This window comes from Somniosus microcephalus, chromosome 9, assembly GCF_052327205.1.
Source record: "Somniosus microcephalus isolate GS21.2 chromosome 9, FLI_Smic_1.0, whole genome shotgun sequence".
Taxonomy (NCBI): Eukaryota; Metazoa; Chordata; class Chondrichthyes; order Squaliformes; family Somniosidae; genus Somniosus; species Somniosus microcephalus.
In genome coordinates, this window is record NC_140995.1 from 110,408,866 (window position 1) to 110,433,965 (window position 25,100).

At 41.0% G+C, this 25,100-nt stretch overlaps 1 protein-coding gene across 2 annotated transcripts in view; it reads right to left on the bottom strand.

Moving 5' to 3' along the window:
- Positions 1-3,479: 3,479 nt before the first annotated feature.
- Positions 3,480-25,100, bottom strand: part of pinx1 (PIN2 (TERF1) interacting telomerase inhibitor 1) — a 115,557-nt gene continuing 93,936 nt past the window's right edge. For both annotated transcript variants that reach the window (XM_085997007.1, XM_085997008.1), the window contains one exon: positions 3,480-4,254. In XM_085997007.1, coding sequence (XP_085853133.1) covers positions 3,604-4,254 — 651 coding nt within the window. In that variant the 3' untranslated portion in view covers positions 3,480-3,603. The remainder of the gene's footprint in view (positions 4,255-25,100) is intronic.

The window sequence follows — 25,100 nt, forward strand, 5'->3', positions numbered from 1 at the left end:
TCAGAGCGATCATAATATGATCGAGCTCTCAGTCAAGATGGAGAGTGAGGAAATTGAATCAGAGACTAAGGTCCAGAACTTAAATAAAGGGAATTACGAGGGTATGAGACAGGAATTGGGTAAGATTGATTGGGTGGTGTTTCTGGGGGGATTGACAGTGGATAGACAATGGCAAGCATTCAAAGATAGAATGGAAGAATTCCAGAACATGTTTATACCGGTTTGGCATAAAAATAAACCTAAAAAGGTGGCTCAACCGTGGATAACGAGGGAAATTAGGGACAGCATAAAATCAAAAAAAAGGGCATATCAACTGGCAAAAAAAAGCACCAGACCGGAAGATTGGGGGCAGTACAGGATACAGCAAAAGAGGACAAAGGGATTAATCAGGAAGGGGAAAATAGAATACGAAAGTAAACTTGCAGCAAACATAAAGACAGACTGCAAAAGCTTTTATCGGTATATCAGGAGGAAAAGACTGGTAAAATCCCAAGTCGGTCCCTTGCAGTCCGATTCGGGAGAATATATAATGGAGAATAAGGAAATGGCAGACCAATTAAACTCATACTTTGGTTCTGTATTCACAAAGGAGGACACAAATAACCTCCCAGGAATATCGGCAAACATAGGGACTAATGAGAGGGAGGAGCTGACAGAAATTAGTATCTCTAGGGATATGGTGTTGGGTAAGTTGAGGGGACTGAAGGCCGACAAATCCCCGGGGCCTGATAAACTACATCCTAGGGTACTTAAGGAGGTGGCCCTGGAGATAGCAGATGCTCTAAGGATCATCTTCCGGAACTCCATTGACTCGGGAACAGTACCCGTGGATTGGAGGGTAGCTAATGTTACCCCAATATTTAAAAAGGGGGGTAGAGAGAAAGCAGGGAATTATAGACCAGTAAGCCTTACATCGGTTGTGGGCAAAATGCTAGAGTCCATTATTAAGGATAAAATAGCGGAGCACTTGACAAATGGGGAAAGGATCGGACAGAGTCAACATGGATTTACAAAGGGTAAATCGTGTTTGACTAATCTGCTGGAATTTTTTGAGGAAGTAACTGGTAAAATAGATGGGGGAGAGCCAGTGGATGTGGTGTACCTTGACTTCCAGAAAGCCTTCGATAAGGTTCCACACAAAAGATTATCATGCAAAATTAAGGCTCATGGGATTGGGGGCAAAGTATTAACGTGGATAGAGAACTGGCTGGCGGATAGAAAACAGAGAGTTGGAATAAACGGCTCGTTTTCGGAGTGGCAGGCAGTGACCAGCGGGGTGCCGCAAGGATCTGTCCTGGGACCCCAGCTGTTCACAATATATATAAATGATCTGGATCAGGGAATTGGATGCAATATTTCCAAATTCGCTGACGACACTAAACTAGGAGGAGGGGTGGGCTCTGATGAGGATGTCAGGAGGCTACAGTGCGATTTGGACAGGTTGGGGGAATGGGCGGATACGTGGCAGATGCACTATAATGTGGATAAATGCGAGGTTATCCACTTTGGGGGTAAAAACAGGAGGGTAGATTATTATCTAAATGGCAATAGATTGGGAGATGGGGAAGTGCAGAGGGACCTGGGTGTTCTTGTGCACCAGTCACTGAAGGAGAGCATGCAGGTGCAACAGGCGATTAAGAAGGCAAATGGTATGTTGGCCTTCATATCAAGGGGGTTCGAGTATAGGAATAGGGATACCTTACTACAGCTGTACAAGGTGCTGGTGAGACCGCATCTGGAGTATTGTGTACAGTTTTGGTCGCCCCATCTGCGGAAGGATGTTCTTGCCATGGAAAGAGTGCAGCGGCGATTCACCAGGCTGATACCTGGAATGGCGGGAATGACCTACGAGGAGAGATTGAATAGTTTGGGCTTGTACTCACTGGAGTTTAGAAGATTGAGAGGGGATCTCATCGAAACATATAAAATTATGGCAGGCCTGGACAGGCTGAATTCAGAGAGAATGTTTCCAATGGCAGGGGAGCACAGAACCAGGGGCCACAGTCTAAAAATAGCGGGCAAATCATTTAAAACAGAGATGAGGAAGAATTTCTTCACTCAAAGAGTGGTGAGCCTGTGGAATTCCCTGCCACAGAGGGCTGTGAAGGCTAATTCAATAAATATTTTCAAGAGAGAATTGGATATATTTCTGAAGGCTAAGGGGATTAAGGGTTACGGAGAAAAGGCGGGGACGGGGTACTGAACTGGTAAGATCAGCTAAGATCTCAGATGAAGATCAGCCATGATCTCATTGAATGGCGGAGCAGGCTCGAAGGGCCGAATGGCCTACTCCTGTTCCTATCTCTATGTACTATGTACCACAATATGATATTGCCCGTTGTCATGTTTTTTTCACACTCTGGTATCAATTTTTTCCATTATAAATTTATGTCTCCACAATTATATTATAAGCTGTCTGTGCAAACATGTTACACTGCAATTACACCCTCCCACCAGTGTGGCACTGTTGTGCCTCAGTATTACATCTTCGAGGTCCTCAGCCTGTATTCCAGAGAAACTCCTATGCTCCAACCAACTCTACTTCTGATTCCCAAATTGCCGTATGTTTTGTCCACACCACAAGTAAAAAGTAATTATTGTACTGCTACCACCACTAGCAGATCGGCTTCACTTCACAGCCAATATTGCACTAACTCCAATACCACCTTGGGGTAGAAATAGATAACAGGTCAGTTATCCTAAAAAACGTTAAATAAGCTGGGCCCATTTCTTTGGAAAATGAGTTTGAGGTGACCCAATGAAAGATTTCAAGATTATGAAGTGGACTGAGAGATGATATGGCCAATAGGATAAAGTTGAAATAAATAGTGTGACCTAGATTAAGTTACCAGATTCTAGAAGTGAATAGAATAAATAGAAAGGAAATCTTTTCAACTTTGTGCTCCCAGCTGGGAGCTTCACCTGCCAGGAACACACATCAGAAATTTAAATACTATTAAAAGTAATGGTCAGAAAATTGTGCGCAGCATACACCTGAATTTCTACTATGAAATACTAGCGGGCAAGATCCACTGGCGGGAGCGCGAACTTGAATAATAACACCTTTAGTACTTATGAGGCAAATATGTGGGTTTCTGGAAGAGAACAGATTAAGGGATATAGTAAGAATGCCGCTGAATAAGTTTTTAAATAAATTAAAGAGCGAGAGGTTTGTTGGACCGAATGACCTCTTCCTATTACAAAAAATTCTTATGTTCTTAATCCACGTATAAACATATAGAACAAGTTAGAAATATTAACTGTTTCTGAAATATTAAAACATAAATCAATGTTTAGTGTATGTTCAGTTTTCAGTACCCATAAATGTATTTACTCATCATTTTATTTTGTCTATTTAAAAGAAAATGGTTATAAAATGCTTTTAATCATTTTACTTATCTTAACTATTGACTCCACCATTCCCAATCTTGCTGCTTACGTTTGATTGCAACAGCACTTATATTAAGACTACACCCGTAAACAGTTTCTCAACATTTTTATGTATATTAAGTATGGTTTGCATTGTAATTAGTAATAAAACAATTCATTTAGATGGCTTTTAATAAGAAATGTGGAGAACAGTTTCTGCAAGCCCCATATCTTCTATTTCTTTTTTTTCTTCCTCCTCCTTTCTATTGAATCATGACAGAATTGAGAAACCTCATCTTCGCCCACAGATGTGGCTTTTTTCTTAATCTTCTTCCATTTCTTCTTATCCTTTTCCCAATTCTGCTCATTGTGTTTCTCTGTTGACCCATTTACTGCTGTGTTCTGTTCAACCTGAACCTCCTCCGATTCAACTTCTCCTAAAGAATAAACCTTCTGATCGAGTGACACCGAATGTTTCGGTTTGCTTTTTTTTGACTTCTTCTTAGTCTGATAATTTTCCTTAACTGGACTGTCTTCTGTCAGACTATTATTTACCTCTACTTCTCCTTCATCTTTGGATCGTTTTGTGGGTATGGACGGTTGATCAAAGTTACAAATGCCTTCAGCGTCGCCTCTGCTGCATTTTTTCTTCTTTTTGGATTTAATTTTCACTTCCTCGACAGACTTCAGGTCATCTCCTGCAAGTTCCTGAGCAGCGCCTGCTTGGTGGAACTCATGCACCGCTTTACGGTTTTTGAGTCGTGCCATCCTACTGGCAAAGTACTCCTGCATTGTAAGAGAACTGGTCACAGTATTTATTTCAACTTCGGGCTCCGAGGCACCAGTGGCCTTTGGGTCCTCAAGAGTCGCTACACAGGCACCGTCCTGAAAAACACAAACATATACCATAAAATATACTTGCACTGAAGACAAATTGCTGTTTCAGTCTCATCATATCCAAGCAGAAATTCCATGAAAAGATTACTGGAGACAAATTATAACTTCCACATGTTTCAGTGCACTTACAGCAACCTCTATTACCCCAAGGTGGTATTGGAGTTGATGTTACATTGGCGGTAGTTGAAGAAGTGAAGCCAATCTGTTAGTGGTGTAATTAATTTTTACTTGTGGGCATTTCAGGTTCCACGCCTATCATTACAGGTTCCATGACTGACACGTGTAAAAACCTTTGGCTCTGAAACTGTTATTTATACCTATGTAAATCGGTAATGGTAGACAAGTCCTGTTTTTAAATGTACAATAAGAACAGAAAATGCTAGATATACTCAGCAGGTCAGTTAGCATCTGTGGAGAAAGAAACACAGTTAACGTTTCAGCTCAATGACCATTTGTCAGAACTGGAAGATGTTAAGAGATGTAACAGGTTTTAAGCAACTACAGGTGCAGGAAAAGGGGGGAGGGGAGGAGAGAACAAAAGGGAAGGTCGGTGATAAAATGACAAAAGGGTGCAAGGCAAATGGGGGCGATAATGGGACAAGTAAAGAAACAAAAGATGTATCTAGAGGCGCTGCAAATAGGAACAGCAGAAACATTACCAGCACCTGCTGTCCGAAAAAATGGAAGCAATGATTATGATCTTAAATTGTTGAGCTCCATGTTGAGTCTGGACGGCTGTAAAGTGCCTAATCGAAAGAGGAGGTGCTGTTCCTCAAGCTTCCGTTGAGCTTCATTGGAACAGTGTAGGAGGCTGAGGACAGAGTGGGAGTGGGATGGAAAATTAAAATGGCAAGTGACCAGAAGCTCAGGGTCACACTTGCAGGCCGAACGGAAGTGTACAGCAAAGCAATCACGCAACCCGTGTTCGGTCTCCCCCAAACTTACAGCATGAAAAGTGAGGTATAAGATTTTTCTCTTACCACTAGAATCTGAATTAAGCTGATGAGAGGAAAATTGTCACTTTCTGGTAGTTGTAACAGCCCCAAGTAAAATGAGTTCGGGCATATTCAGCCTAGTTGCTGTGGGCATGATCATACAGCGCAAAACACTGCATGATGAATGTGGGAAAAATTCACATATGTACAGTAAAGGATGGCCCTCAGAGGTCGAGCTTAATGCATTAATATACAGTTTCAATCTGAACTTCCTTCAATGCTTTCACAAACACATTGGTATGCAGGGCGCTTCTGACTGAGACATTGGGCCGGATTTTGCTCTTAGTGGTGAGCGAATGACGCCAGCCGTTCATTACACTTGCACTTGTCCACAGGCTTTCTATGGGATTTTGCACTGGAACTTTCTGTAAATTGGAGAGCCAAAGCAGCACAGTGCCCTCTATAGGGGATCTGGGACCTGTGTGAACAGGGAAAGCAACGATATGTCTCCTTAACCAATCAGACTGAAGAATTGTTAATGAACAGTACAGAGACTAAACCAGGAAGTGCCAGTTAAAGTATTTAATTCAATGTTAAATCAGGGACAGAAAGTGAAATATAGAGAAGGAACGAAAGATGGGATTAAGAGACAGAAAGAAAACATTAAAAAAAAAAATTTTTTTTATTTAAATTTCCAACAATAACTAAAACTGGAATGGCCAAGCCCTAATATTTTCTGGCAAGTTTAGTGTTTATAGATCAGGTAAGTACAGCAACTTCACGACCTTCCATGTATTTCAATGCCAAGTCTCTCGGCGAGATACCATTATAGCAAAGCTTCTGGAGGAGCAGAGCAACTCTGACAGCAGCTTCCTGATTTCCGTGTTTAACTGTGCATATACGGTCGCTGGAAGTTGCTGCCAGATTTACTCTTTAATAACGGTGAGTGCCGTTAGCCTCACTGTTATTTCTACAGCAAAATCCGGCTCATTATCTTAGATGGTTACTTGATGAATATCAACTTCTGCAATTTGCCTCAAAGTTCTTGAGTTTCACCTAGTTTATTCATAAAGAATCATGTAGATGTGCAATGTTACTGTTCAAGCTTAAAAATAAAGCTAAGAATGCAAACACAAATATCGATTTATGCTGTACAGAAAGCAATCTGTTGAAAACACACTTTTGGGATGGTGAAAGGGTTAAGGCTAAGAAAAAGAAAAAGAATCATTTGTGTCTCCAAACCATGCGCACTTTACTCACCTTCTTTAGTTGCACCAGCAAGTATTGCCAACTAGCACTGGTTCCCAAAGATGAGTATCTCAGAAGGGCACGGTGCACTACATGATGCACATGCTAAAAAATGCTAATTGCCTACATCAGGCTGAAAACAATAAATAAATAAATCGGATCGGAGACATTTGCTGTTGTTGGCCGAACGCATGGCTACCCTCAAAGAATAGGCCTCAGTGGCTTCAAAAGCTTTGGCCTATCTTAACAAGAGAGATAACTGGGGAAAACAAGGTCTTGGATAGGATTGGTAAAAAAGTTTTAAATTATGACCTAAACCTCTGTTTTTCATTCAATTGCCAGCATTCATCTATAATTCTGTGCCATATTCTGTATACTGTACATATCAAAAATGGTAAAGGGGAGTATCCAACATAAAAATTAGAGGATTGAAGTATAAATTTTCACAAATTGCATGGTGGTACATATCAGGAACATCAGCAAATATCATTACTGGTCAAACTATAAAAGCCTGAATTGTTTTTACTCAAGCAAATTGACCCGGACATAAAAGGAGACCATAAATTTCTGGGAGAGCGGCAACAGAACCTGGAGCAGATGTACTAAACACCACTGAAGTCAATTCCAAACACATCAAGTCCTACAGGTTCACAAAATATTCCTGCAAAGACCGAACTGGGGCTATGAGAACCTTGTACCCCTGCTTTAACCATAATTAAAGGCAAGGCAGTCAACTGGGATGGCACTTCAGAGCTGCTACCTGCTTTGTAAGGATGTATGTGGAAAACCATCATACATTGGTGTAAAATACACCTCCATCTCTGGCTTAGGATGAAAACTTCTACAGTGTGTAGTTGTGATGAATCACCAAGCACTTCAAATGTGGACTGTGATGGTCTGAAAAGCGAGCAAACACAGAAAATGTACAGATTTTCAAAAATCCTAAGAAACATGCAGAATAAATTCAGAGGTTAAGCACAATGATTAAAATGAATGTCAATAGGACATTTTGTGAGCAGTAACTTATACCAAAACATATGTACCAATGGTCCAATTTTTAAAACTAGCAAACCTTCATTAGAATAAATGGTGCGACCCAAGAAGGTTTATATATGGCACAAGATTATTGATATATAGTGACATTAAAAGGATCTTTGAAAGGAACAGCAACTATATAATTTCTCCTCTTCCCCAATCCCCTCCCCACCACCGCAAGAAAAATGGCTTGCGCCAATTCACTAAGAAAGGAGAAACCAATTAGCTAATTAATGTAAGGTTATTATATTAGTCATGTTAGAAGTAACTTTCTCTCCAAACTCCACTGCTGTCCCTTGCTAATAAAGATATTACAAGGTAAAATGGAACTTCTAACCATCTTTATTTCTCTTTACAATTTATATTATAGTACAGGACATTATTGTATGATTGCAATAAATTCTGATTGCACTCAAGCTCTTCACTGCCTATTTCAGAGACGTGGTGTGGTGATGTCGGATACCTGACGAAGGAGCAGCGCTCCAAAAGCTTGTAATTTCAAATAAAGCTGTTGGACTATAACCTGGTGTTGTGTGACTTCTTACATTTATTTCAGAGATGAAGACCACCACTCAAATCTACCGATAAAGAAGCCACTGTAATCTTTTTCCAATCTAGGTCCTTGGATGGTGTCACACTGCAGTCGTGTAGAGTGGACAGGGCTTGCAGCAACTGATATCTAGTATATACCATCACTGGAAGTAGGTTCCCCTCACTCCCCAACAAAAACGTACTAAACCATGCAAAAATCACTCATTTCCTATTATTTTCTTATACAGTCTGTTTCCTGCAGTAATGCTGTTGCTACTACAGTATCTCTAGTTTCATAGAGGTAATGACCCAGGCTTTGAAAGCTTGTAGGAAGCACTGGTAAAGTGTGAAATAGCTGCTGTGAATACAATGCAAGAGATTTAGGAACGATGTACCACATTTTAAACTGTATCTAAAGGAAATTAAATAAGAAGAAAACAGCTTTTATTTTTTTTTTAAATAGCAATTTGGGAAGCTCTCATGTGCAAAGGCCAAGAAATGGAAATTTGAAAAACAGCCTGCTAAGAAAAGTGAAGTTAAATTTATTTTTTTGTAGCCAAAATCTGGCACAGGACTAAGAACTGCTCAAAACACACAACACGCCAACTTGCAAATAACATTGTGGTCCCAGAAATTAGAGTGCTACACACCTGTTCTAACAAGGAAATAATAACATTAGCATAAACAGATTCAAAAAGGATTTAGAACACTGAAAACACTTCAAAGCCTTTGACAAATACAAACTACTGACAGAAGCTAAACTTTGACGCTCTAATTATGAATTTAGACAGAGTTGCCAGTTTAAGGGTTTCGACCTGAAACGTTGACTCTGTTTCTCTCTCCACGGATGTTGCCTGGCCTGCTGAGTTTTACCAGCGTTTTCTGTTGCAGTTTAATTTTATGCTTTTAGTACTTTGCAATGCAACAGAACATTCCCATGTCCATAAACTTTTGAATAACTATTAACATATTTATTTATAACTGGGGGTATTTCATACACTATTTTCTTGAGTTTTTAAAAGTAGTAGCTTTAAAACAGTTTACTATACTGCGTGGTAGCATATAATTATTTTCCCCACAGTACAACAGTGACTACAATTCAAAAGTACTTCATTGGCTGTGAAGCACTTTGGGACGTCCTGAGGACATGAAAGGTGCTACCTGTATATAAATGTAAACTCTTTTCTTTCAAAAACAGTGGTGGAAGCAGAATCCATAGCAGATTTTAAAAGGAAGTAGAATAATAAAGAAGTGATATCTACTTCTGTAGATTTATATTGTTCAGTATTTAGAAAACATAGAACGTGGCAAGCACATTTTTGAAACCTGTAAAGGTATTTAAAGGGTTAATTTTCACTAATGGTGGTAATTCTATAAGAAGGCATATTCTTCAATTTTTTGAGGGTAAAAAACTGTTCAGATTTAGGGAGCAGTGAACGCAAGGAATAAACTGCCAAATGAGTTGGGGGGCTGATTATATCACTTGAAAAACTTTTGCCATTTTATGTAAAAGTTTAAAAAAGCTTTTAACGCTTTTGAAAGTAAAACAAGATCACAAGTAAGTAGCATTCATTTTTGAGGCAGTTTACATCATGGTTAGGATAAGTAAAAACTATAGATCACTTCACTTCATTTAACAAGAACATGCTTTAAAAAAATTATTTGGGAGGTGGGCAGTGCTGGCAAGGCTGCATTTATTGTGAAGGTGTTCCCACAAAGGTGTTAGGTAGGGAATTCCAGGATATTGACTCAGCGATGAAGGAACAGCAGTGATATATGTCCAAGATAGGTATGCTATTTGGAGGGGAACTTGGAGGTTACACCTTTCCCACAACATTGCTCCTCTCGTCCATTTTGGTAATAGTGGTTGCAGGTGAGGGAGGTGCTGTTGAAGTAACCTTGGTGAGTTGCGGCAGTATATCCTGCAGAACATACATGCTGCAACCACAGTGCGTCGGTGATGGAGGGGGGTGAATATTGAGTACCATGGCAGGGGCACCAATCAAGTGAACTGCTCTGTCCTGGATGAGCTTTCGAGTGCTGTTGCGGTTGCATCGATTGAGTGAGTATTCCATCACACTCCTCACTGAGCCTTGTAGATGATGAAGAGGCTTTGAGGGGTCATGAGGTAAGCCACCCATCGCAAAGCACCCAGCCTCTGCTCTGCTCTTGCATGCAGTGTTGATAATGGTTGGTTCAGTTTAGCTTCTGATCAATGGTGAGTCCCTCCCCCACCTCCCAAGATGCTGATGGTGGAGGACTCCGCAATGGTTGCCATTGAAGGTAAAAGGGAAATTACTAGACTCTCTATTGTTCAAGCTACCTGGCACTTATCGGCTGAGGATGGGATGTCATCCAGGCCCACCTGTAGGCTCTCACGGGCTGCTTTGTTACCAGAGGAGTTATGAATGGAGTGGAGTATTGTGGAATCCTCAGCTTACAGCCCTGCTTCTGACCTTATAATGGAGGGAAGGTTATTGACAAAGTAACTGAAGTTGTTTGGGTCAAAGATTCATCCCCGAGGAACTGTTATAGTGATATATACTGGTGCTGTGATGACCAACAACCCCAACCATCTTTCTTTGCGTCAGGTATAATTCCAGCCACTGGAAGGTTTTCCCTTTGACTCCACTGACTTCAATTTTGTTAGGGCTTCTTAGTGCGATACTTCCCAGATATCAAGGGCAGCTACTCTCAGCTCTACTCTGGCAGTCAGTTCTTGCATCCACATCTGGGTCAAGGCTGTGATAAGTCTGGAACCCAAACTATTATTGGTGATTGGTTGTTACTTGATGGCACTATTGAGGACTCCCATCACTTTACTGATGTTTGGGAGGGGGCCGATAGGGTGGTAACTGGCCGGCTTAGATTAAACCTGTTTTTTGTGACATAATATATCTGGGTAATCTTCCACATTATTGGATAAATGCCAGTGTCATAGCTGTACTGGAACAAGTTGGTAGGGCAGCAGCCAGCTCTGATGCACAGGTGTTCAACATTAAAGCCAGAGTGTTGCCAGGGCCCATAGCCTTTGCTGTGCCCAATGCACTTAAGCCATTTCTTAATGCCATGTGGAGTGAACCAAACTGGATACTGTGTAACTACGATAGTGGCAACCTCAGGAGGAGGCCAAGTAGGAGCATCCATTCGGCACATTTGGCTGAAGACATGTGCAAACACTTCAGCCTCACCTCTTGCATTCATGTGCTGAGTTCCACCATGGTCAAGGACAGGGATGATCATGGAGCCTCTTCCTCACATTAGATGCCTGGTTGTCCACCATCATTCTCGGCTGGATGTGGTAGGGCTACAGAGCTTTGCTCTGATCAGTTGATTGCGGGAATGAGCACAAATTTCACCAGAAAACATTAAGCACTGAACTCTATATAATCAGCCACAATGACAATTTATTACACAGTGAATAATTAAGATTTTCATTTTCTGCTCATTAATGTAGTAAAAATGAAATCCAGTGAAAATAGAAGGGAATTAATGCTCTATTTCTAAATGAAAATAGATGGGGAAATGGAATGTTGAAAAAAAAACTTGAGCAAAAACTTGACCCACTTCTTTCATTGATATGTAGCATTGCATCAAAAAATTCAAGAAACAATTGGGTAAGTGGTGAAAAATGATAGAAGGATACAAGAGGTATCATAGGATATGGTACTTTCCTGGACATCGGTCTTTTCTATACATTCCTATGTTCTTGTACAATGTCATCTTTTTATTCAACATCCGCTCATATTTTTAATTAAATCCAACCCAGCCAATTACTGCCCCATCAGCCAACTCCCAATCATCAGCAAAGTGATGGAAGGAGTCATCAACTATACTCTCAACCGGCACTTACACCAATAACCTGCTCACCGAAGTTCAGTTCGGGTTCCGCCAGGACCACTCAGCTCAAAACCTCATTATAGCCTTATAGGAAGGTTGTTGGAGGCCAATCATCTCAGCCCCAGGACATTGCTGCAGGAGGTTTTTGTGCCAATTTACTTTCCAAATCAATCATTTTTTATTTCCCCAAAATGGTTTAAACATCAGTCCCCTATAACGTACCCCAAAGCCATCTCTCTGCCACTCGTGTCCAGTGGCCACAACGTTTCCTTGTTGGTTCAGCTTCTATCCACCTGCCAAGGCATAAACTCGACTTTGCCTAAGCAAATTGCTACCTAACTACACATCTATTTCTAAATCTCCCACGCTCTCTCTCAATCTATATAAATCTAATCTTATATGCACACATCATGTGACCTATATGTAGCATTATTTTCCCAGATATGCAAGTTTCAAAGATGACAATAGCATCTAGCATGTTCAGCCCGTTATTCAACTACCTTGCATCTAAGCTTGAAGTTTGCATGGTGCAAGCGCCAAATCTGATATGGGCACATAGTATCATTGTTCCGACTAAGTGGAACACAGCACAGCTATACCATGAAGGTCAAAATAGTTTGCATTATTAAGTTGTTACTCTGCACTACACCACAGAAATGTTAGGGCCAAGTTGTTCTTCATGGCTGTTCTCATAATTCAACTACAAACCACTACTAATGAAAGCAGTATAAAAATGATTCACGTTTATCGTCTTACATTAGAATAACTTCACTACATACAGTGCACCCCTCAAAACAAAGTTCTGTAACTATCTTTTCAGGGATAAGAAACAGGAAGAACTTTAAAAAATCCATTACCAGTGATTTGTATGCCACATCCCATAATGCTTGCATGATACAGAAACAGAACAAAAGCCAAAAAAGCTCTTTGGCATTAGTTACACAACAGTAGTTGTTTTGATCTCTGATATAGTAACTCCAGTAGCGTATACCTGAATTTATGGGAATGCTGGGATTCACGCTCCACTGAGCACAGAGCTACCAGGGCATGGAGACAGGTAGGTGAATGCCTCCCTCTAGTCAAACAAAAAACTGACAGATGAATCTGGGATATTTAAAGCTATCAGGGAACAGTTGGGAGTTTGTTTTAAACAAAACAGAAGCAGGTCATTGAAAAGTACGATTATTGTAAATTGAATACATAATTATTATGATGATATACAAAATGGAATATTTAACCAACTACGACATTCGGAGTTTTCCTGCAATCAGGGAGGATCATTAATATATGGACATATTCCAGGCCTCAGTATTTTCAAAGCTTGGCTTCCTTAAGCAACTTCAATCCACTATCTTTTTTTTTGTTATGCCTCTGCGAAGCAGCTTGGGGTATATTTTTACATTAATAGCGCTATATAAATGCAAGTTGTTGTTGTCTTAGCTCTTCATAAGGTGCATACTGGGAAGTGTGGACTGAAACACCTAGAAGAAATAACGTTTCACAGCACTGTAGACAATTCAAATAAAAAGCAACTATCCTAACTCAAAGCATAAAACTCACTTTGCACCATTAGTGCACTTACAAATTGTGTGGTGCAAGTAACGAATAAATTCATATGAAATTCTTCTGTCCACAATTAAAATAAACAGATTAAAACAGTGGTCCAAGAAATTTCACATCAAACCACTAATTACCTACATCACCCAGTTCAATCTCAATCCAAGATACAAAATAATAAATATATTACTTTTCTTGGTCAACTGAGGTGTTTTAAAAAAACTTTAATAGACATTTTAAAACAACAAATGGTAACAGCAGTAACAACAAAATGACAGAAGGCTCTGCCACCAAACATGAAGTGGGAGCGGAATGACAGACGGGAAGATGAAGTGTGCAGCCTGGGGCGTAGGGCTAGAAGAGGTTGCAGAAGCAGAACAAGGACATGGGCTATCAAGTCAACGCACTGGGGGTAAGGTATTGGAGGTCAGTGAAGACAGAGATGATGACTCTAAACTGACACCCCTCCCCCATAGCATGAGACTGGATGTGTGATGCGCTATCAATTACTCATAAAAGACTGAGAGTTAAGAGAGTAACTAAAGGCTTTTATTAACAAAAGAATGAAGGTCTGCCTCGAGTGGTCGACCGGTCCAGAAATACAAAGGGCTGGGGAGCAGTCACCTTTATACTAGGACTTGTGGGAGGAGTCAGCCGAGGCATGTCCAGGCATGTACACAGTGGAATACAAACAGTGGTTTACCACAATGTGTAAGTTCTACATTTCCTGCATCAAAGTCTTCCCTTACTCCCTAAATTCGTTTTTGCAATTTGGTCAACCTCTTAGATAGGAGCAGGGAATAAATTATTTTGCAAATACAATACCAAGAGATTCAACCTGCCTCTGTTGATTGCATCAAGCATAGAGTTCAAAAAAACGTCTTTATACTTGCTCTTCATGGAGCGTAAAATTCCTTGGTCACAAGGCTGTATTAAAGATGTCACATTAGGGGGAAAGTTAATGCCGAAAACATAACTTTTCACAAGAAGTTCAGGAGGGGGATGTGCGGAGCAGTTGTCCAGGAACAATAAAATTTTGCAGTTTTCTTCCAGTCCAACTTGCCTGCAATGAGCTCGTGTCGCTGGTACGAAGTGGTTATTGAACCAGTGAGAAAATATTCCTCTGGTTACCCATGCTTTCCTGCTCGCATAATAATGCACAGGTAAATTGCATACACCTTTCAAACATCTCGGATGTTGGCTTTTTCCAATCACTACCAACTTTAACTTGTGTGTGCCTGCAGCATTGGCACACCCAAGAACAGTCAACCTGTCCTTAGCATCCTTAAAACCTGCTGGTGCACTCTCATCAGCCGTTGCTAATGTTTTTCTAGGAACGTAGCGCCAGAACAGAGCTGTTTCATCAGCATTGTAAATTTGTTCAGGACCGAGGTTTTCATCCGATATTATTTTTGCAAACTCATCTATGTAATTTTCAGCTGCTTCATGATCAGCAGAAGCTTTTTCACCACAGATTTTCAGATATTTTATACCATGACGCTTCTTAAATTTATGCAGCCAACCTTCTGAATATTCACACTCAACTTCAATGTTCAGTTCTTCATGGTATATTCTAGCTTGCTTCATGACCATCAAACCAGTCAGTGGCACACGTTCACCTCTGCGTTATTGAATCCACTCAATCAGCACACGGTCAAGATCTTCATTTTTTGCCCTATGCAATGTTTTCCTAATTTTCTTTAGTTTATGGTCATCACTATCAGTGTAAAATTTCAACAACTTGTCTTTCTGTTTCTTTAAGTCATATACGGTGGTACTTCCCACATCATATTCTTCAGTAAGATGTCGCACAGACACACCACGATCAAGCTTCTGCAATAACTCCACTTTCTGCGATATCGATAATGAGTGATGCTTCCTTCTCTGCTTCTCACTGTTACCCATTGGGGTATCTGCAGCTCTTTTTAGCATTTTCACAAATTGTTAAAAGCCAGCAAATATCTAAGAGAGCAGCAAATATCTAAGAGAGCTGCAAATATCTAAGAGAGCAGCAAATATCTAAGAGAGCAGCAAATATCTAAGAGAGCTGCAAATATCTAAGAGAGCAGCAAATATCTAAGAGAGCAGCAAATATCTAAGAGAGCAGCAAATATCTAAGAGAGCAGCAAATATCACACAGAGCAGCATAACACCTGCGTGGGTCAAGCATCGGCAGCGTCGGGTCATGCTTTGCGCCACTTTCGGCTTTCAGAGGCTTTCTGATGTGCGGATAAAGGCTGGTACACTATCTCTTATCCGAAATGGGGTGGGGGTCGGCGGGGGTGGGGTACGGCGGGGGGGTCGGGGGTCGGCCGGGGGGGTCCGCGGGGGTCGTGGTCGTGCGCATTTCGGTTTTCAGAAGTCATGCTTTGCTCCACTTTCGGCTTTCAGAGGTTTTCTGGTTTCGGATGTGCGGATAAAGGCTGGTACACTTACGCTGAGCGATTTCGGTTTTCAGAAGTGCGGAAAAATGCTACACTATCCCTTATCCGGCTAGGCCTGTAAGTCGTGCGCCACTCTGGTCATGTCGTGCGCATGACTTACGCTGACCGAAAAAACCTTCGGTTTTTAGAGGGTTTCGGTTTTCGGAAGTCCGGATAAAGGGTAGTCTACCTGTAAATGCTTGGCACAGACTTTGGCCTTCAATGATGTTTCATGAAGATGGACCCGCAGATGAAGATTTTGAAGGATTTCCTGTCAGTCAGGAGAAGATGATGATATCAAACCTCCTTACTTACGCCAAAGGTTTATCATCCGAAAGTGTAAATAAGTTAGAGGAAGCCGACATCGAAGAAGTGCTGAACATTGACAATGATGCACCTGTTGTGCATTCGTTGAGTGATGGGGAAATTGCTGAAATGGTGTTAACTAAAGACAAGCATGAGGATAGTAGTGATGATGATGATGATGACATTGTGAACACGGGTGAAAAAATCCCCATAGACGATATGGTGACAATGTGTGATCAGTTAATTGCTGGCCTTGAACAACGTGCATTTATCAGTGAGCAAGAGATTATGCAAGTTTACTCAATTAAAGAGAGACTGCTTAGACAGAAACCAATGTTAATGAGACAGATGACACTGGAAGAAATCTTTTAAAAGGCCGTCTGTCGTAGTGCTGCTTCATCACTTGAGAATCCTGTTCCTGGCCCATCTTCAGATGTCCGACTCCAACCTGATGACGACGATGACAACACTGATGTCTTCTCCAAGATCCTCAAGCCAGATGTAATGTACCTTTACTGCATGTATATGTACAGGTAGTTAGCTTAGTTTGTACCTGTATATGTTTGAAGTTTTACTGAATGTTTTCCTTACAAATAAACTGTACTAGAGTATTTATCCCTGTAATACTACAGTATTTATAGTCTTTATTTATCCCACTCAGTGTGAATACAGGTATTCATAAGGTTCGCTGCAGAAATATTAATGTGGTGGCTTACGGGGTGCTGCCCCGTAATACCTTCTGAAATCCGAAATTTTCCGAAATCCGAAACACGGCTGGTCCCAAGGTTTTCGGATAAAGGATAGTCTACCTGTAGTTATTTAGAAAGGGCTAGAAAATAGCCTCCGTTTTCAGATCTAATTTGTGAGCGACAAGTGTCTGATTTGATATCAGCAATGAACCTGCAGGTGCATACGACAGCAAGAAAACACCCATAAAATAAGTGTTTTATAATTAACATGGCATTTCACACAGGTTACGTTAGATCAGGTTTTTCTGGATTTTCACACCATCTCGCAGCCTTTAAATGTAAAACAGTTGAGCTGATAGCAAGAGAAATGGTGACAATCTTTTAGACATAGTTATTAATTCAACTATAGGTAAAATAGATAAGTCAAGGTGCAGTTAATTCCTCAACTCAGGTTCTGAGAAAACAAGTGCTTATGCCGGTAGGGGCAGTAACTTCTCGGGAATACAGCTTTTAAGGAACTATTCAAGCTTCTTTTGTCTGATCTTGATTTGAATAATTAGAGAGCTACACTTTGATTCCTGATCTTGAATTACAGACAACTTTTTACCAAAATGGAACTGAACAATACAGGTTTGTCCATAAAGATGCAGAATGTGACTCTACTCGCAAGCCAATGAAGCTAAGCCCAGCATTGGGGAAATAAAACAATCACTGCAGCTCAATTTAGTTTGGAATTATACCCTTGTACCTCTAAGATTCAATACAAAAACAGGACAACTTTGCCAGTCCTTCTGGAAACTTAAATCTTGTCTATCTAATACAGCATTTCCATCTTCAGTGAGCACTGTAGCATACATTTAATTATAGTTCGTTTGTAAGTCAATTCAGTGCTTAACTGCCTGGGCAAGATGTGTTGTTATCCACACAGCAGACTCATTACTAAGATCAGAACATGTGGAGTCAGGGGACAAGTAGCAGAATGGATAGCGAGCTGACTACAAAACAGAGAGTAGGGGTTAAAGGTAGTTACTCAGATCAGCAAAAGGTGGGAAGTGGTGTTCCACAAGGACTGGTTCTGGAACCACTGTTGTTCACCATTTACATTAACGATTTGGACTCAGGAATCGCAAGTACAATTTCAAAATTTGTGGATAACACCAAATTAGGGTGTGTGTGTGGGGGTATAGTTAATACGGAGGAAGACCACGACAAAATAATTAATACATTTTCAGAATGGGTATGTAATTGGCAAATGGATTTCAATATAGGCAAATGTGAGGTGGTGCATTTTGATCGGAACAATAAGGAGGCCACATATTGTTTGGAAAATAAGAGTCTAAATTGGGTAGAGAAGCAAATGCTGTTTACGGAGGTCACGGTCCATCATCAAAGACCCTACCCACCCCAGCCACAGTCTGTTCGCCCTCCTGCCATCTGGGAGACGCTACAGATGCATTCGCACCCGTACGACCAGATTTAGGAACAGCTTCTTTCCCAGGGCTGTCATCCTACTGAACTTCACAAATAAACTCTAAAGCCTGCACATCTGCCAATGCACTTTATAATGGTTATGTTTATGTTAATGTATTACAAGCCAAATGTATGTTGAATGTTTAAATGTCTTAATCTAAATGTACACTCTCGGGAGCCGCAAGCCTACATTTCGTTGTACTGCACTTGTGCACTAACAATGACAATAAAGTTGATTATTATTATTATCTAGGGGTACAGATATACAAATCACCAGAAGTAGCGACACAGGTTAATAAGGCCATTAAAAAAGCAAACAAAGCACTGGAGTTCATTTCTTGAGTGATAGAATTGAAAAGCAGAGAAGTTATGTTAAACCTGCATCACACCTTGGTTAGACCACACTTGTACTGCGCATGGTTCTGGTCTCCATATTATAAAAAGGATATAGAGGCACTGTTGATGGTGCAAAAAAGATTTAGAAGGATGATTTATACCCATTAGGAAAGTTTGAACAGGCTGGGTCTCTTTTCTCTAGAAAAGAGAAGACTGAGGGGTGACCTGATGGAGGTTTTTAAAATTGTGAAAGGATTTGATAGAGTAGACGTAGAAAAGATATTTCCATTTGCGGGGGAGACCAAAACTAGGGGCCATAAATATAAAATAGATACTAATATACCCAATAGGGATTTCAGGAGAAGCACCTTTACCCAGAGAGTGGTTAGGATGTGGAACTCACTTCCACAAGGAATAATTGAGGCGACAAGCATAGATGCATTTAAGGGGAAGCTAGATAAACACGAGAGAGAAAGGAATAGAAGGTTATGTTGATAGGGTTAGATGAAGAGGGGTGGGAAGAGGCTCGTGTGGAGCATAAAGACCAGCATGGACCAGTTGGGCCGAATGGGCTGTACATTCTATGTAATTCTGCTTGCTTTGAGGCCAGGTGAAGGCTAAATATCTTCACTAGCAAACGGAAAGACAATCTGTGGTAGCAACCTCCTACCAGAGACTGTTCAATGCTATATAAATCAAGTCTGGCACAACTATCCCTTTCAAAGCAACAGACATCTGCTGAAACGGTAACCAGATGTGCCAAATGGCATTTTATTGATATATTTCATCTACTTGGATAGCACCTAAACTGGGTGAATTAACTAATCCAACAGAGAACATATTTTTTGTGGTTACTAACCAACCCTCATGGTGGCAACTAAGGCTATCTTTCAGAAGAATGGTGTATCTAGGAGAAAATTAAATTTGATAGGTAGGGGAAATTGGATATACCATTACAAACATATTTTTCCTCTTCTTCAGTCTTTCAAGAATTGCTCGATTCCAAATGTTTCCTACAGGAGGTTAACAACTCATGCTTGGAATAGAGGGCATCTGTCTCACATTCCAAATATCCCTTGTTAATGATTCAGTTAGCTGATGGGTTAGGACCATCAATGCATAAACAAATACATCTGCCAGTCTACATCAGACAAAGCCAGACTGAAGATCATGTGGCATTTACATTTCTACGTCACATAATTTAGAAGTGAAGTGTAAATGTCAGCCATTTTTATAAAACCTGTTGCATGGCTAAATGCAGAAATAATAATAAACCAATTTTAAAACATTTTAATATACTGGAAATAGCTGGCAGGCAAGGAGTGCTGGGATGTTTGGTAAATTATCATTCCACATTAGGGCTAGACATGTGAAATAATCCAAAATGGCAGCTATGAACATAATCATGAATCAAAACAACCAAGAAAGGACAAGGGTAGGCTATTATAAACCTATACATTTCAAATGAAATTACAATCCTCATTAATCTCACCACCTTGCTCATGGATGCAAGTGAACCATTCACATAATTATTTAAACGCTTACTTCACGCCTCTACCTTTATAAATTGATATCTGAATGTTGCAGTACCAGACTTCAGGAATGCTGAAGAAACACAATCACCCAGAGCAAAAGGGACTGTTCTGTCAATCCTGAACTACAATGTACACACCTTGCTCAGAGCTACAAGAGTCTGCTTGCCCTTCAGAGAACATGCCAGAAGCTGAATGGCTATTAGGAAAATTGGGAGGGGTAGGGGAAAAAGAGAGAGGAATTTGAACTCACTTTAAAATGAAAATTTATTTTAGATTTCAAACAAGGAGCAAAAGAGGTTTTCCACAAAATCTATAACCATCTATAAAACTGCATTATAAGCAATAAACAGTTTTAATAATCAAATTCCTCATTTAGATGGAACTAAGCTTCCCTTTCAATCTACATAGAGCAACAAGGCTCCACTGGTATAATTAAAATTATGCTTTCAGAAGTTGCCAACCCTCCTGGATTGCCTGGGAATCTCCCAGGTGCCGCTGCTGGCAACCCAGGAGAAAAGCACTTCCATATTCCACTTTGCACCTGCATGCCTTCGACGGCCTGACGAACTGTCAACTCCTGCGCCGTACCATCCTAGCTGCCTCCATGGAGCGGGATTGTACGATTCCTATCCCTCGTGGCTGACCGCTGGCCCCACCCTAGCAGCCCTCAAGGCTGTTCCGGCGAAGTTACAGCAGTGAAGTGGGACCAGCCATGATGAAATTCACGGTGACTACAGCAACCTGCCTTGATTGCTGGGTTTCAATATGGAAACTCTCCTCGTGTCTCATCCCCAATGTTTATCAATGTACAGGAGCTGTTTTGGCTCATTTCCTACTTTATGCAGTGTACAGTTCTAGTTTATTGCTCGATTAAGATTAGAAACTTCAACGTTTGCTAACTTCATGTTCCTGGTGATGGAAATTTCTGGGATCCCAGTCCAGAGAGGTTGGTGGTTTACTTTTTTGAAGTTTGGGAAAAAAAAGCGGGATTTTAGAAATGTCTAGGGTCAAGTAAAGGAGATTAGATCTCGTGAGCACTGTTCCTGTTACAATAATTCTAAATAAAGATGTATCTACTTGTCCAGGGTGGGGGGGGGGGGGGTGGGAGAAGAGACCAAAACTAGGGCCATAAATATAAGATAGTCACTAATAAATCCAAGAAGGAATTCAGGAGAAACTTCTTTACTCGAGAGTGGTTAGAATGTGGAAGTTGCTATCACATGGAGTAGTTGTGGTGAATAGCATAGCTGCATTTAAGGGGAAGTGAGATAAGTACATGAAGTACATGAGGGAGAAAGGAATGGAAGGATATGCAGAAAGAGTTAGATGAAGTAAGGTGGGAGGAGGCTCGTGTGGCGGATAAGCACCAGCATAGTCCAGTTGGGCCGAATGGCCTGCTTCTGTGCTGTAAAATTCTATGTTATTCTAAGTAAAGCAGTTTAGTGCTGTGCATTCATCAGCACTGGGGTAGTAACTTATTTGGCAGTTACCCCAATACTGATGAATGCACAGCACTAAACTGCTTTATTTAGAAAAAATAGACTTGTATGAGAAATCTGTAATGGTCTGAATTTGAGGCCGATATCAAGCCATGAAGTAAATGCAATAACATTTGTAGATTGCACCGAACCGCTAGGAATAGGTCCAACCAGAGTTGGCATCCCAATTCAGGAGAAATAGTGCAGTGGCAGAAAAAAAGGCAGCATAATATTCTTAAATAACCCAAGCTCAAACAATTTTTGCATAAATTTCAGAATCTTTCTTATGCCAACTATGTCTGCATACCAAGCTAAATAGGGTTACCAGTCACAAGTCTATGATTCTCACTATCCCTATGAACTGAAAACAACATGCTTAAAGTAACAGTCTAAGAAATAAACAATTTGACGTGATAAGAAGCCATTGGTTGGAACAGCTCGAACATCACGCTAAGCAAACATGATTTGAATTTTAGGTAGGTGCGATCGACTCTTCACACAATTTGATGCTCCAGGCACATGTCATGAACAGTGGATGTTCAGCTGAATATCCTACTAATGACCGGTTGTAGGCTGCAATAACCGCTGCAGGTACCCCCATCTCTTATGCGGGACCTTATTGAAAGCTTTCTGAAAGTCCAAATACACCACATCCACTGGTTATCCCTCATCTATTCTACCAGTTACATCCTCAAAAAATTCCAGTAGATTAGTCAAGCACGATTTACCTTTTGTAAATCCATGTTGACTTTGTCCGATCCTGTCACTGTTTTCCAAGTGCTCTGCTATTACATCTTTTATAATGGACTCTAGCATTTTCCCCACTACGGATGTCAGGCTTACCGGTCTATAATTCCCCATTTTCTCTCTACCACCTTTTTAAAATAGTGGGGTTACATTAGCTACCCTCCAATCCATGGGAACTGTTTCAGAATCTATAGAATTTTGGAAGATGACCAGCAATGCATCTACTATTTCTCGGGCCACTTCCTGAAGTACCCTAGGATTATCAGGCCCTGGGGATTTATCGGCCTTCAATCCCGTCAATTTCCCTAACACCATTTCCCTACAAATACTGATTTCATTCAGTTCCTCCCTCTCATTAGACCCTATGTTCCCTGACATCTCTGGGAGATTATTTGTGTCCTCCTTTGTGAAGACAGAACCAAAGTATGTATTTAATTGGTCTGCCATTTCTTTGTTCCCTATTACAGGAAACTTTGTTATATCCGGCACCGACGGGACTGAGCTGTTGCCGATCTATCAAAACTGCTGGACATACAGTACAAAGTTAATGTTGAAGCATATGGAGATTTTCATCTCCGTATCTGACAACAAACACTGTTGCTTAGCAACAGCTTCAAACAGTTGGCCCGTACCTTGGAAGCGTCTCTGTAGCTTAGCAACAGCTTCAGAGAAACTTTCCAAAGCCTGACTGTTGGGAAAAAAAGCCACAAGAAGAAAAACAACCTAACAGAACGGTTCCTGATTTCTGCCGGTAGATCGAGGTTTCCGGACATACAACCTCCGGATAAACCAAAGTCTCCTGTATAAATTCCCCTGTACAGCATATCTTGGCACATTAATAGCATGCCGAGGTAAATGACATTCCCTCACCATTGTGTTCAATCTAGTACATGATCTACGCACCTTTAAGCTGAACAATTATTAAAAAATTGCACAATACTTTCAAAAGTTATACACTAAAAGACACCTATGATAAACAAAAGTGAAACTGCAGCTCATTTCTTAGTAACAATTTAAATTGCTGAATATATTTCGCAGTTTTATTGGACCTTAAGAAGTGCGACTAGCACGTGGTACGTTTAATGTCTGATCACCAAGTGTCCGAGTCCCAATGGTGACAGTCTGATCAGCAGTGAGCAGAGCTGCAAAATTGATATTCTTACATTTTAGAAAACACCACCCACATTAATTCCACAATCATCTAATGTACATTTGAGTCTTCTTCTGGGCGACAGAACAATGTCTCAGAAAACTGTTCTAAAAGCAAAGCAAAAAAAAAAATTATACTTTTTATTCTACAGCTCCAAGGCAACAGCCCAATTCAAAGTCTCGCTTTGTTTTGAGGTCTGGAGTAACGGGATTTGATTTCTTTTGGTGTGTGTGTTCTACCACCTCCTATTGGTTTTGAGAAAATCAGGGGTAAATGGAAGATCACATCAGTATTCAATTAGTTCTTGCGAGTGCTGCTGGACCTTCAGTTGTAGAAGGGAGGAAAGCCTGATAAAGTTGATGCTCGTTTTTAAGAAGGAACTATTCTGTTAGCAGCAAACAAAAAATGAAAAACGACCCCTTCCACTCTAGGATTAATCAAGTAAACTCTCCAACTGACAGAATACATTTGAAAGGTCACTTCAGTTGGTCTTCAATAGAATTAATTTCTTGGGAGCTTTCCAGCTTTCAAAAGTGTCAGCTTGGGAATGGGAAACTGCTATTTAAGCAACATCTAAACTTTATGATTTTCTAAAGGACCTCATTATATTGCCCATGTAAACCATCACAAGCTTCAAAGAAAGCGACAGTATCTTTGGCTCTTTCTGTGGTCAGACTAAGGCTATATTCCTACTGTTAGAAGCGCCATCATCATTCATCAAAAAATTAAAATAGAAAATGCTAAAAAATACACAGCATGTCAGTCAGCCTCCGAAAGCACTTAGGGGGGGGATAATTGGGTATCGCCCATTTTGGGGTGCTAATATCGGCCGGGCGCAAAGTTTAGCGCCCGGTGCTAATTATCGCCTCCGACTGCAAAATTCGCCTCTCACCCCTGGAGGTGATTTGAGCGCTAAATCAGACGCTACACACCTCTCTTAAGGTGCTAACGTTGGGGAGCTACCGCTATCAGAATGCTACCGAAGCTCAGGCGATGTCAGTTACCATGGAAGCCAGACAGACTGGAGCTGACCAGTTCTTAAAGGGGAGGGACCATCTTGCTGGCCAGCCACACCCTGCTCATTGCAGCCTTGAATCTTGGCCTGGAGATACTTCTAAAGCAATTGTGTTGGAAGCACTAATGGATAGGCCCAGGGAAAGAGCTCAGCGCTTAGGAACCTCAAAAGTGGTGCTGAGGGCGAAAACTCCTTAGGGCAGCATTAAATCTTTCCAGATGTCTCTCTCCCTCTCAACCTGCGTGTACCAAAAATTTTGCCGACAAGAAAAGGCAGGAAGCGCCCGCCTTCAAATAGCGTTCCCCCAGCCCCTTCCCAACTTGAAAACGTTCCCCTCTACCTGTCGTTCCCAGCGGCAGAAGCTAAGGCAGGGGGTGCGACTCAAAATCTGGTCCGGGGCGCTGCACGCGAGCGCAGAAGATCGTGGCGATAGTATTTAGCGCCGCCGCAAAATGACTGGTCAATTTTGTGAGCAGCGCTAAAATTGCCGTGTTTGGGCGCTAAGCTCCTAGCACCCCGTTAGTGCCCCCTGGAGGCAC